Source organism: Triturus cristatus, chromosome 7 (genome assembly GCF_964204655.1).
Source record: "Triturus cristatus chromosome 7, aTriCri1.1, whole genome shotgun sequence".
Lineage (NCBI taxonomy): Eukaryota > Metazoa > Chordata > Amphibia > Caudata > Salamandridae > Triturus > Triturus cristatus.
The window spans coordinates 332,162,153-332,176,604 of NC_140590.1; the positions used below are offsets into that span (position 1 = coordinate 332,162,153).

Consider the following 14,452-nt stretch of genomic DNA (forward strand, 5'->3'; position numbering starts at 1 on the left):
ATGGGTAGTTTTTAGTCAATGTGTCAAGGGTATCCCTTGCAGGTGTAGGTCGTGTAGGGACAAGTGTGTGTGGGATGTTGGCACATTGGTGTTTCATTAGCGCAGTTCGTGGTGTGGGAGTCGTCAGAGGCTGGTATGGTATCTCAGACAGGGTGTGCCAGCCGCATTCAGGGCCAAGGTCGGGGGTTTGGTTGGCCTTCAGCCTTGTGTGTTGAGACAAAGAGGCTTTCATTCCTGATTTCAGTCTGACTACTGCTTGCATTTCCTAAATGTGATGTGAACTTCGCGCTGACTTTGATGCCAGGCCTGTGATTTGGGGTGTACAGATTTCGAGACACACACAGCTGTTGGCATGTTTGCATGAGCCAAGGGCCCGATTGGCCTTGTGCTGCTTGTTCAGTCTCTCTCTTTCTCTCTCTCCCTGTCCTTTGATGAGTGCCTGACACACCTTCTTATCTTGGATATTATCTTGCAGGCTGTGAGTCACAGATTGTCCAGGGATGCCCCGCCATGACTCTTCAAAATAGTTGTTTGGTGACAAATTAGGATGTGACATTTGGTTTGGTCTTTCAATGGTGAATGTATGAATCAGGGTTTCAGTGCTTACATGTGTGTTAATTGTTGCAATTGTGCGACATCAAGCGGGTGCTTTTGTTCATGTTTTCGTGCCGTTGATGTGCAGTGTCTTTGTAGTTGGGGGGTGCCCGGGGTGGGGCCCGGATGGTGGGGGGTGGTCCTGGGGGTGGTAACGGTGGGTGTTGTGGCCCTCCTGGGTGTCCGGCATGCATATTCAGTGGATCCATGGCATCTGTTGTTTTTCAGGTGTGGGTCTGGGCTGGGCTCCCTTTTGTGGTGCAGGCTGCCATCCAACTTTGCACCAGGTCAGAGCAGGTTTTAATTTTCTGCTGCTAACGCGTTATATCGCATGTTTCGTGGTCTTTTCGCCGATGTGGCTGGTCATTGAGAATGTTGTGGAGTGGTGTTGTCGCTGCTTTTTGCACCGCAATGCCTACTCTGCATCTCATTAGGGATAGTTGCCGGGGTCATCTGTGGCGATGTTTTTTGTGGCTGCTATCGTAGGTAAACTGGTGATATAGGCTGTTAGCACCAACTTGTGAATGGGGTGATAAATGTATCGCGACTTTGGCTGCAATAAAGTGCCGTTAACTCGGCGATAGATCCTTGAGAATATGCCCCTCAGAGTTCTATCCATTGGCTGCTTTAGTTGAGGTTTGATTTTCTGGAAGATACACTAGTCCTGAAATCTGCCTGATGGTGATGTCCTTGACCCTGACGATTTGACAACATTAGTAAGTGTGGGGTAACAAGACACAATCATTCTCTGTTTGTCTGTGTGGGTTTTAAAGAAAACTTGCAGTCACTTCCTGTGAGAAACTGTACTGACATGAAACAAAAGTCAAAGCTGTGTTTTCAATACTTTTAGGTTCAGGGTTGTATTGATTTCGATGATGGCAAAGTGTTTGCCTCATGGTTAGAATTGGTCTCAAACATAAATATTTATAAGAGCCATGGAAAAATACATCCACCAAGGCAAGTAAGTTATATTATGGTTCAACAAGGTATCTTGTGATGCTGCTAGTTGTCAAAGCCACTCAGCTTTCGACCTCATGGTTTACTATCACGTCCCTAAAACACCAAGATGGCTTTGTTGGACTATTAGATATGTTACTCTTTGTGTATGGTTTATATGACACATGGTTATTTAGGCTGGTGTGTATGAAAAATATTTTTGTAACTGATAAAGGTTTATTGAAAAGAAAAATTTAAACACTTACCGCAGATGACTGTCCTTACTGCTTACATTTCATGAGATAAATATGATTAAATAAAGAGTAATAATTAAGCTCGGTTAAGTGTTCAAGTATTACAATTAGTTAAAAGAATTATGTAATTCCAATATAATATGGGTTTGAGATCACTACTCTTTGAGCAATGCCCATACCAAAAAGTATATATATTATGTATAAAACGTAATAATATGTAATATTTTAGGTATATATATTTGTATATATAACTTATTTGGATGATTTTCGTGCACAATATGCAGTGGTATAAACCCATATTTCACAAATATGATACCGTGCTATGTTACTGCATTTTAGTTCGCGACAGTCCTGAGTCGTTCTGTAGAGCTTTACCATTGGCCATTGTTCAATCCACATTTTGTTCACAAAAGATAAACAAAAGACTGAACATTTTAATTCCAGTCAGTGATCATTGTTAACTGCATCTTGCAATACACAGGTAAGCAAAGTAAACTGTGTTTTTTTCTAAAGTGCTACATTCTCAACTACATAAGTAAGCTTGTAGGTCAAGTATTTATACCTTCTTTTTGCTACAGTCAATGAGGCAATAAACGCCAGTATTTCGCTTAGGGCTTTTAACAAACGTGCAGAAAAAAACAAAAAAACTTTTTTCAATCTCACTGCCAAAAAACTAAACATATAAGAGTTACTTAACTGGTAACTTGTAATATTGTTCACTATATTGTGTTGCTATCTTGGGGTTTTGGTGACGTTCAGCCTCTTGGTTCCCTATGTCACCAACGCGCCTTGATAGCGGGCTATCTATATATATCTACATATTTACTAGACCCTCAAGATGGAAATAAACCATAGTCTCTAAATTTTGCAAAAGCTGATATTTTTGAATTAAACAACTGAGATGACAAAGAAGCTTTTAAAGTGAGGCAAAAAAACAGAACAATATTCTTCATGTTACCCATTTAGAAGGGAAATAGAACAGACAAAGCATAAGAAAGGAACGAGAGAGAATTGCTGGTTCCATGGAGGAAGTTGAATAAGTCATGAGAGATTTGGAAGGAACAAATTCTGCATCTGGATCCTGAGAGGTAGTCATCAACCAGTGGACGTGATCCTCATGTCAATGGCAAGAGTTGAAAGGAAGCTTTGTAGCTCCTCCGTGCAGCTCCATGGAGGGCTCAGTCCATTCAATGATATCTCCGGTGGCGTGGCTGGCACAGGTGGCCAAGTCAAATATCTCGCTCGGCGTCAGGGCGTGACTCCACATGTTGAAGTCTGACATTTCACCAACATAGGCTTGAGTGGCATCAAATCTTCCTCCAAGAGTATCCTGGTGAAAATCAGACAAAGTTAGAACTGGAAATATCAAGTGGCAAGAAACAGCCAATCACAACTGCAAGCCAGTTGCAAGACATGCAGTTCAGTTTATTGTGCTAGACATTTTATTTGTATTACTCTACTTGCAAAGGCTATTTGGAAAGCAAGCATTGGTGCAATAATTCAACATTTCAACCTGACTAAACAAAGTAAACTTTTCTATAAAAACGCTTAGGGCATCAGTTAGAATTTAGACACATTTAGAGACACCAGTTATTGCAGTGGGCTTCATATCCCCAAAAGAGGATTTGGTCTCACTGGTGGGAGACACTTTGGATTTAAAATGTTTTTTGTGGCATAGATCAGCCATGCTGTGGTAACATGTATCAACTGTTGTCATAAATATGGGCCCTGGCAATGAACCTCTTTGCAGGGATGCACTTACAGAATTAACATGTATAATGCTCGAGTTCTTGGCGTGCTGGGAATTTTCTCTATTTTAAATTATTTCTCAGTGGGAGTCCCGTAGGTTGAATTGGTTTTCAGCGCAGAAGTGACGCCGCTCATCCTAAGTTTGACATCATCACTGACACCTATTTCAATGGCTTTAAGTTTACCAAATGTGTGTTCCTGAAAGTGGAGCTGATGACTATTGACAATACAATCTTTTGCTGCCTTCCAAAGGAGGAGGGAATGATAAGGGGCAGACAGGTCATTTGTTTTATTTTGACATAGGTCCTACTGTACCCTCCTCTAAATCAGCCCTTTAGTTACACACAAGCATACTTATTTTAAATTTTGGAAGTTTGCTTTCACCAATAGGTCTGTACACTTGCGATAAAGCCATTTATTTATGATAGAAACAATTGTAGCCTCTAACATCTTTGACAGTAAATTGTTAAACAAACATGGGGCATATTATAAAAAAAACGAGGTTAAAATTATCGCCGCTTTAGCGGCAGGAAACTGCCGCTAAAGCGGCGATAATGGGCTTGATAATATGCCCTTGAGAATTCCCATAGAAGCCCATGTTCTGGTATCAACATGGGCTTCTATTGGAATTCTCTGCGGCATATTATCAAGCCCATTATCGCCGCTTTAGCAGCAGTTTTCTGCCGCTAGAGCAGCGATAATTTTAATGCTGTGCTTGATAATATGCCCCTGTACTCCTGAAGTAAACTGAAAGCTAAGATACCCTTATCTGGAGGTCGAGCCTCGTCATACATCGCTCCTAAAGCATGGAACAACCTCCCACTACACATAAGAGCCTCCTCTTCTGACTGAATTCTACAGGAAGCTGAACACCTGGCTTCTCAAGTAGTCTTATTAGTCCCTGGGTTTGGCTAGACTAACTCCTGCTCAGCGCCAGGACACCCCCGCGGATGATAGTGCGCTCTTCTACAAATCCGCATAACATATCATTGTTTACAGATAATTTGTAATTAGTCTCAAAGTCCTGTGTTTCACACTGTCTGCTGGTAGCTTGCATTGTGATGTCACAACTCAATGGTAATACCTTTTATAACAGAGTGGTGATGCGGTTTCTTACCCTGTAATAAGAAAATTAGAGACGTAATATTTTTAAGTTATTGCAGGGTGTAGACCAGACTTGCACACCACTGTGGCCCACCCGCCACTACACAGGCCTTCTAATGCGCTAAGTATGGAGGACGGATCTTAGCAGTCTGTTGTGGCTTTAATCTAATTCATAGTGTTCAAGGCTTGGAATATTTAGGTATGTCTGCCTGTGGCATTCTACTCTATGCACTGGACTGGTTGTCCAGAGCAGCCATGACGCTGCGCAGAGAAATGTGCAGATTCCTGGCGCTGGACGTTGGCGTACTTATAATATTCCATCCCTACTTCTGGAGTTAGACCAAAAGCTTATTTGAGACTCATACTGAGAAGAGTGTCAACTTTGCGTGGCATGAGGCTGAACAGAATCAGCCTTTTGAGTCAGTGTAGCAAGCGATAGCTCAAGCAGCTATCATGTCCCCTTTTGATGTTAATAAATAAACTGTGGTTTCTGTGGATCCCAGTGCATTGGAAATTGGGGTTGTACTGTCTCAGCGGCGTGGTGGCATGGTGGTCCATGATAGGAACTATTCTTTTAATGAGTTGGAGGCAATAGCTTGTGGCACAGAATACTTCAGAACTTTCATTTGGGGCCAAGAATGTTCTAGACACTCATCACAAGCACTTAGGTTTTTAAAGCCAAATGGCACATGCAAAGGTTCTTTCAGGTTAGTGAGATTTGCAATAAGGCTTCATGAAATTGAATGCATAGTTGGAATAATTGTTTGGTGGATTGCCTCTCTTGCTTATTGGATTCAAACAAAGTGAGGAGGATTTTGAGACTGAGAAAGTGGTTGTTATATTGGGGGATTGTATGAAGCGGTGTTTAGAGATGAGTGGGTTGCTTGCATGAACAACGATGATGTGTTGAAGGTCATTGTGGAGTTCCTTCAGAAAGGAGTTAGGAATGAGAGCTGCATACCTTGACATGGTAGGCCATATTTTAAAGTAATGGATGAATTTAAAATTTGTGACATCTACGTGTCGATGGCAGCTGACAGTTTTGTATCACCCAAAGATATGAGGGAAAGGTTAATTAGTCTGGCCCATAAGTGCCGTTTAGGCCAAACAATGACAACAAAAAATGTCTCAAGGAAAGGGTTTGTGGCTAAGCCTAAAGACACAAGTAAGAAGAGGGCAGCAAATGGAAAAAAGAGGGAGAAGAGCCTGAAAGCTGGGGGAATTCCCAGCATGCTATGACCCATGTGCACCCTGGGTCAAGGTTTGTTTAGACTTAACTGTGTCTTTCGCTGGTTTGTCTGAGTCTCAGCATTATGCAGCTGTAATGGTGGATGTTCATTGAAAGTGGTGTTTATAACATCTATAACATCTTTAGGCACAATAAAAGTACTGACTGGTGTTTTTGCTAAAGTTGGTGTTCCACAATATATTGTTATTGACAATGGTACGGAATTTGTCTCAACTTAGATAAAAGGGTTCTTGGATAATTTGGGAATCAAGCGTATTGAGATCTCTCTCTACAACCTGCAGTCAAATGGGCAGGTAGACAGAAGAAAATGGAATGGTGAAAGGATTGATGAAGCAGTCGGGGACTTAGTTTGGGCTTACCGCAAAACTGTAAATTAATAAATGGGGGAGGCCTTATTGACAAGTTTGAGAGGCAGAAATGCTGCTTCAAAATCGTTTGCATGTTGGTTGGGGAAGCTGATGAGTGAGCAGAGGGATAGTGAAGAAACCTTTTCATTGAATTAGAACAGACTTTGCAGAGGTGGAATTCCTGAGCGTTGTATTAAAGAGAAGGTGCATGTGATGAAGATTCTGGTGAGAAAGAGACTTGTTCTATAATTTACTGTTCCTTTATTTCTGCTTTTCTTTGATATATTTTTGGCTGTGTCTGTATGTTTGCTTATGTCTTCTTTATTGAATTTAGGAAAGATTATGTGTTGTAGCTTTAGACCACGCCACAATGATCAAGACTTGGAATATTTCTGTACGTCAGCCTGTGGTGTCCTACTCTAGGCAGCTGAGTTCCAGCTGGCGTCTTTGAGAGACCACAGGGCTCTTGCCTTGAAGTAATCTCCAAGGTCACAGCTGGCCTCCTGCTTTATTATTGCAAAACAGTCCAAGAGCCCAAGCTATGGAATGCACTTAAGTCTGAGAACAGAACTCAGCCACATACACTTCAAGGCAGATGTGAGAACTGAACTGTTCCAGCATGATGCAAGCTGAGCTGCACACAAATGGGACAGAGACTAAATAACATCTGATTGCGACACATCCTTCCATGACTGAACTCTAATTTCTCCTGCTTCTTTCATATACTTGAGCTAATTTGATACTCTGAAATAATTGAAGGGGAATGTCCAGTGCTGCACGAATACCTCATACAAATAAATACACCCCGCACCCATGCACATATTACTAAAAGCAGCATACAGAAGCCCAAGCAATAATTGAGCACCTAGAACAGTGTTTGGTGACCTCATAATGTTCTATTTTGTCATGATATTTTAGTGCAGCTACATTTCAAAAGGTATCTGTGGGGGTTATACATTAATTCGGGGCAGAGAATATGGCACTGAGCTAATCCTCTCAGAATAAAACCCGTTTTAACCAGCTGTTGGGTTCTGGCCAATCATCAAAGATGATATGATGAATGGGCAAGCCTGATGGCATAGTTTAGGAGCCATTGCAATGTCGGTTTTGTAATATTACTCCATCTTGTAAATAGCGCAGAAGAGGAGCACATTAGGTAAAATACACAACATTCTCTAAAATTCTCTTAAATTCTACTCCAAATACACATTTTAGGTCAGGAACTTCTAAGATGCCTTCCTTCATGGGCACATGCGAATTTATTCTCAAACTTCGTGATGCTTATTTTAACACCAGAGCTCCATGGATATTAGATGCCCTGTGTCAAGTAAGCATTCAGTTTGGTTACCACGGTCACGTCTTGAATATACCATTCATGGATCCCTTGTAGATTCAGAAACGCTGCACTCTCAGCTGATCGTGTGATTCAGCCTGTTGACCTGATTAAAATTGTCATTATTATCACCAAAACCTGACTTTTTGCCACAAATAATGCTACTCTAGATTCTGTAGATTGCACATATTAGGCCATTTTTTGCCTTGTTGGAGTTGGCTGGCCTGGGTCACTATTCAATAAGAAAGGACTGTATTTTAAGGTGACTATTCTTTTCAACTTGGCAGAGGTCCTAGAAGTGCACGGCTGCTTACTCCCAAACATTCCCTTAAAAAACTTCCTTTCTAACTCCTGAAAATAATAGTATATTTGTTGAAAGCTTTCACAATACAATCATGATCATGTGCTCTTCATTAAAAAAAACAGCATCATATCATCCTCTGCACTTTCACCTTCCTGTCATTGTTTGAACCCTCAGACAGACACAAGATACAACAAAAGCTTTTTGGTTAATAAAAGTGCAGCTGTAATTGGCAACATATAAGAGACAGATACACCTGGCATGAACTGCAATGCTTTTTCTTCTCGCCATAATGGTCTAAACACACCGAGTACAGGATCTGACCATGAAATGGCATTTGTTGATTTGGCACCTCCCTTTGCTTTCACCTTGACATTGAAGGATGACACTGCTTGTAAGTGAGTCAGGTGAAAACAAGAGATCATAGGGGTCTATTAAGATGGCGGGCGGACTTAGTCTGCCCGCCATCGCCCCGGGAAATAGGACCGCCCTCTAAGGATGCGGCGGTCTCGCATGGGAAATTAGGATGCGCCCGCCACACTGGCGGGCGCATCCCGCATTTTTTGTATTGTGGCGGGCGGTGCTCTTCAGCAGCACCCGCCGCAATACAAAAAAGTGCAAAAACAACAGTTGATGGACAGAATGCAGAACAATGTTATACATTCACCACAGTACAGAGATCTGGGCCTAAATCCATCGTTTTGTTGCTCACCATGCCATTCCAGTTTAAACACAGCCATATGCAAATCAGTTTTGACCCTACTCCCTATGGGAGCAGTCCAGCCCGAACTTCCAGGCCAGGTCCTCCCTGGACTGGAAACAAGCATCCTAGGACCAGTTTCGGGGTTTCACCCCTCTTCAGCCAGGATAGCTTGATTCCAGTGGAATGGAGAGCACAGGACCCATGTCTGAGCATACCCGTCCCACTCGGGGTGGCAAATGCAAAAACAACAGTTGATGGACAGAATGCAGAACAATGTCATACATTCACCCCAGTATAGAGATCTGGACCTAAATCTATCGTTATTTTGCTCACCATGCCATTCCAGTTTAAACCCAGCCATATGCAAATCATTTTTGACCCTGTGCCTCATGGGAACAGTCCAGCCCGAACTGCCAATGTGCAACATTCCGTCCATCATCTTGTGTGTTTTGCTGTTCACCCTATGTGGGAAGGGTATGCCCAGACGTGGGTCCCGTGCTCACTACGCCACTGGAGTCAAGCTATCCTGGCTGAAGATGGGTGAAACCCCGAAACCGGTCCTAGGATGCTCGATTTCGGGCCAGGGAAGACATGGCTTGGCAGTTTGGGCTGGGCTGTTCCCATGAGGCACTGGGTCAAGACTGATTTGCATATGGCCATGTCTGAACTGGGGGTGGAGTGGTGAGCAAAACAACGATGGATTAAACCCAGATCTGTGACTGGGGGTGAATGTTTTGCCAATGTGCAACATTCCGTCCATCATCTTGTGTGGTTTGCTGTTCACCCTATTTGGGAAAGGTATGCCCAGACGTGGGTCCCGTGCGCACTACGCCCCTGGAGTCAAGCAATCCTGGCTGAAGAGGAGTGAAACCCCGAAACCGGTCCTAGGATGCTTGATTCCGGTCCAGGGAAGACATGGCTTGGCAGTTTGGGCTGGACTGTTCCCATGAGGCACAGGGTCAAGACTGATTTGCATATGGCCATGTCTGAACTGTGGTGGCATGGTGAGCAAAACAACGATGGGTTAAACCCAGATCTGTGACTGGGGGTGAATGTTTTGCCAATGTGCAACATTCCGTCCATCATCTTGTGTGTTTTGCAATACAAAAAAGTCATGTGCACATTTGCATGCACAACGTGGCAGGCACGGCGCGGTGCCTGCCACGTCGTCCATGCAAATGCTGGGGGGTACCATAGGTACCCCCCATGTGCCCCTCACCCCCGCAACATCCTGGGGGCCCACAACGGGCCCCCAACTGTTGAAACCGCATGCGTTGCCGCCACGGAAAGGCTGCTTCCCGCTGCCATCCTAATATGGGTGGCGGTGTCTAGCAGACACCGCCACCATATCAGGCCCCTTTTCCGCCCGGTCACCTGTGTGACCGGCGGAAAACCGGCGGACGGTCTTTCCGTCCGCCGGGGTCCTGCCCGCCATACTAATATGGTGGGGGGGAAATGGCATGCGGGCGGAGGAGAATGTCGGGCGGATCGCCACGCCATGCGGGCTGTGGTGATCCGCCCGACATTCTAATAGACCCCTAAGTTATGTCCAGTTATGTATCTCTTCATATGGGTGTTCCACTGATTCCCTGGCCTCCTATGTCTACCATTATCAATCAGTCTTTTACAGATCTTTAAACTGTTTATAGTTTTTCACCTTCTTAAAAGCTCCTCCTTAGACCCATTAGTCCCTAGAAAATACAGACCTATTGTTTGGGGTCTTGCAATCAGTAAGTTTCTTGAAAAAGTGACTATGCTTTAGCTTTAAGGATGTTTTGGTATAATGTCAAGTTCCATGTTGGAACTCTTGTTAATGTTAGAATGTTGGGTGAAATCCCAAGCAGTTAAGACATTTGCTGGCCAGGGAATAAAGACCTCATGTAGTTGCCACTGTTAAATAAAGGAATTTCTACCCAATCCTACTGTCTGGTGGTACAACACTTTTTGGCGATGCCTTGGCCAGCCTTCAGGATGAACAACTGCAAAGTGGTGGTAATGGTCCACAGCCTTTGGACCTTTGCTTGATTGATCGAGCGTGTGACTACCGCTGTGCACTGTGGGCTCTCCTGGGGCTGATATTGCTGCTAGACTTCGTTTTGCTATTTGCACTTGCAGTTTGTTTTATTGTGTGAGCATCTTACTAGTTTTTAATAATTTTTAATAATTGAGCGTGACCGCGGTACCCATCTGTAAGAGCGGGTCAGCCTGGCTTGGTCAGCGCTCTAGTTTCTTTTCGCCTCTATAAAACATCGCAATGACTCGGCCGCGCAGCTGGCGAGCGCAGCGGGCGTGCGAAAGGCAAGCCCGTCTGCGCCTGTCAGCGTCTCAGAGGCGGCCGGCGCTGGCTGTGCTGCTGGTAAGTTGAATTCTACATCCCGCCTATGTTACAACAAACATATGCTCCTGAAAATAGGAAGGAGCGTGAGCGGCTGCTCCCCTCTTCCTTCTTCCCTTCTTTCGCAGCCAACTAAAAAGGGTTGCTCACAATGTGGCTGGGACGCTTTTATCAAAGAGACAGGGCAGAATTTGAAGAAGCAGGGCGGGTGTAATTTGGGTCACTGTGATGCCAATCAGTCTCAGAACACTGTTCAACTACGGGCCTTGCTTCTCAACACACGGTCCATGAAAAAACACGCCCCCAATATTTATGATCTATTAGTGGATAAAACCCCGGATTTTCTATACGGAGACATGGCTTAGTGAGGCCTCAAACCCTACCATCTCCTCTGCTATCCCGGCGGGTTATCAGATAATTAGGAAACACCGGCAGGAGGCCATTGGTGGAGGTATCGCTATTATTTTTAAAAACCATTTCTCTTGTACAATAGTCCCTTTTGTTGAAGTAGAGGGAGCGGAAAGTCTCGGCTTCCATTGGGGGGTGTCTCCACATCAATCACTGGCTGGCATTCTAATATATAGACCTCTGGGCCCTGCCGGAAGGTTTTTTGCGTCCATTGGTGAAGCTGTCTCACCCTTTTTTATGAAATATAAACACTGCCTGGTATTAGGCGATTTTAATATGCACATGGATAAATTGGATGATCTAGACTCTATCAGACTACAAGAGTCTTTGGAGATGTTAGAATCGGCCCCTTATGTGCATTATCCCACTCACAAAAAGGGCCATACTCTAGACCAGATCTTCTCCACTGCTAAAATAGGAATGAGCCAAACACTTCCCCTTGTGTGGTCTGGCCACTTCCTTCTGGATTTTACAATTAGGAAGGAATCACATCACCCCAAGGCCTCTGGGAAGCCCCAGATTAGTAATTTCAGACCTTTCCATGTAATTACATCTGACGCATTGAGTACTGCCATCAATAATCATCCGATTCCTTTTAGCGGAGATTTGGAGGTGGATGCTGCGGGCCTGGATTACTGGCTCCAGCTTCGGGCAGGGGTGCTTGCACCCCCTGCTTTGCGCCCTGCGAAGACTGTCCGGTCCTCTGCTCCTTGGTTCATGACTGCCCTTAAGAAAAGTAAGAGTATTTGTAAACACCTAGAAAGGATCTGGCGGATGCATTTCGACCCTAATGATAACATTATTTATAAACAGGTGCTGAAGGCTCACTACAAACAAGTTCATGAGGAGAAAAAACTTTTTTTCTCCTCAAAAATTGAATTTGCCTACGAACAAAAATAAGGACATTTTTAGAATAGTCAGTGAATTTTCCTCCCCTGCAGCGGCGGCCAAGCCATTCATACCTACTGAGGCATGGACTGGCCACATGGCCTCCTATTTTAATGATAAGATCAAAAACATTCAGGAGACCTTCCTCATAACATCTTCGGTGCACAGAGACAGCTGTGAATACGACTCCTTAATTCAAGTTAGACTGGCACAGTTCCCACCTGTCTCCATGGATAAATCTCTAGAAATCTTGAAAGACCTCAAATCCGGCTCTCCCTCTGACCCATGCCCTGCCATCGTTCAGGCATCAACAGCGGAGATTATTAATCCGACGGTTAATCGGATCCTTAATCTCTCTCTGCAGATGGGGCAGGTCCCCAACAGGTGGAAAAAGGCGAATATTTTTCCCTTATTAAAAAAACCGACATTGGACCCAGAGTTAGCCTCTAATTACAGGCCAGTATCTTTGCTCCCTTTCTTTTCCAAGGCCCTGGAAAATGTTGTGAATCATGTCACCACCTCTGGATTCAGGGCAAATTTCAGCACTGAGACGGCGCTGCTGGAATTGTCGGAGGCCATAAAGGACGCTTTGGATAAGGGTGGGAAGGCCGTATTGATATTATTAGATTTATCTGCGGCCTTTGATACCATCCCCCATGACCGAATCCAGTTGAGACTTCAGGAGTGCGGTTTTGGGGGCACGGTACTCAACTGGTTTGCCTCCTTTCTGAAAAATCGCCAGCAAACAATTTGGTCCCTGCCTGTGCTGCCCCTATTCCCCCTTTGGAGGTGGGAGTCCCTGAGGGCTCAATTTTGAGCCCCACTCTTTTTAATATATATATATGGCCCCCTTAGCGACTCTGGCCGAGGGGCATGGAGCAAAAATTGTATTGTATTCGGACGATACGCAGTTGCTCTTCACCTGCGATAGAGACACAGATTTTAAAGGAGATATGATTAACTTCTGTTTATCAGAAGTGTTCTCCTGGCTCCAGTCTAATCAGTTTAAATGTAATCCTGAAAAGTCGGAGATCATCTTCTTCGGCCACCCCCCCAGTAACGTGTGTCGTAACTGGTGGCCAGCAGACAAGTCCCCTACCACAACTTCCGTAAAAACAGTGAAACATTTAGGGGTGAAGCTGAATGAGAATTTCTCCATGCAGGCACATATTCAGGCAGTTGTCGGATCTTGCTTTGGCATGTTGAAAACGCTAAAGCAGTTTCTGCCCCTCCTGCCTATTACACACAGGAAAACGGTAGTCCAAGCACTGATAGTCTCCAGGTTGAACTACGTAAATGTACTGTACCTAGGGCTGCCGTAGAATCTACTGGCAAGGCTGCAGGTGGCCCAGAACGCAGCAGCCAGAGCAATACTCATGCTTGGCCCAAGAGCACGGATGTCCTCACAGTTGAAATGCCTACATTGGCTACCAGTTCGCAAGAGGGATCCATTATAAGGCCATGGTCCTGGCTTTTAAGGCTCTCCACGGGATAGGTGCCGTGTACATCAGGAAGAGAATGTCCAGTTCTACTGCCCTCACCGTACATTAAGGTCCTCAACGCTTCAGTTGGCACGCACCCCCAAATACCACCGAGCGCGGATAGGGGGATGCTCCTTTCAGGTACAAGTGGCTCAACCACAAGGCAGGACCTTCTTGTGTTTAGGAAGTCATTGAAAACCTGGTTACTCCAGCAATAATATTCAACCCGGTTTTCATAGCACACAGCTAACATCGTCATCACGCCTTCAGCGCCGGGACACTCGATTGAGTAGCTGCGCGCTTTACAAATACCCATTTAACATTTAACATAAAACTTAGTGATCTCTCTGAGTACACTGGTTTTCAAAGCTACTGCACCAGACCCGTGACTGCAGTCTATATTTTTGGTGGAATAACCTGGGGTTAATTAACTTAGATCTTGGGCTGTTGCGTCGTTATCTGCGGGCTTGTGTTAGGCCCAAGCAACTGTCCCTTAAAGCTTGTGATGGCGAAAAGAAGCACAAAATCAATAGATTCAGCGGGCTATATGTATGTATATGCATGGTATCTCTATATCACGGACCTAGCCAAAAGGCAGCAAAGCGGATGTACATAGCCAGAGGCACAAATAAAGCCAATGAGTAATAGAAGAGGGTGCTATATAGTGGATGGATAAAGCACTGTGATGTAGTTCTTCAAAGAGATGAGTTCAACTCTTTCCTAAAATGGAGCAGCATTTTGGCGTTATTAATGGATATGGGAGATCTTGT

At 44.4% G+C, this 14,452-nt stretch overlaps 1 protein-coding gene across 1 annotated transcript in view; it reads right to left on the minus strand.

The window, feature by feature from the left end:
* Window positions 1-2,200: 2,200 nt before the first annotated feature.
* Window positions 2,201-14,452, minus strand: part of LOC146809605 (neuronal pentraxin-2-like) — a 98,289-nt gene continuing 86,037 nt past the window's right edge. The window contains exon 5 of the mRNA XM_085616449.1: window positions 2,201-3,114. Coding sequence (XP_085472575.1) covers window positions 2,905-3,114 — 210 coding nt within the window. The 3' untranslated portion in view covers window positions 2,201-2,904. The remainder of the gene's footprint in view (window positions 3,115-14,452) is intronic.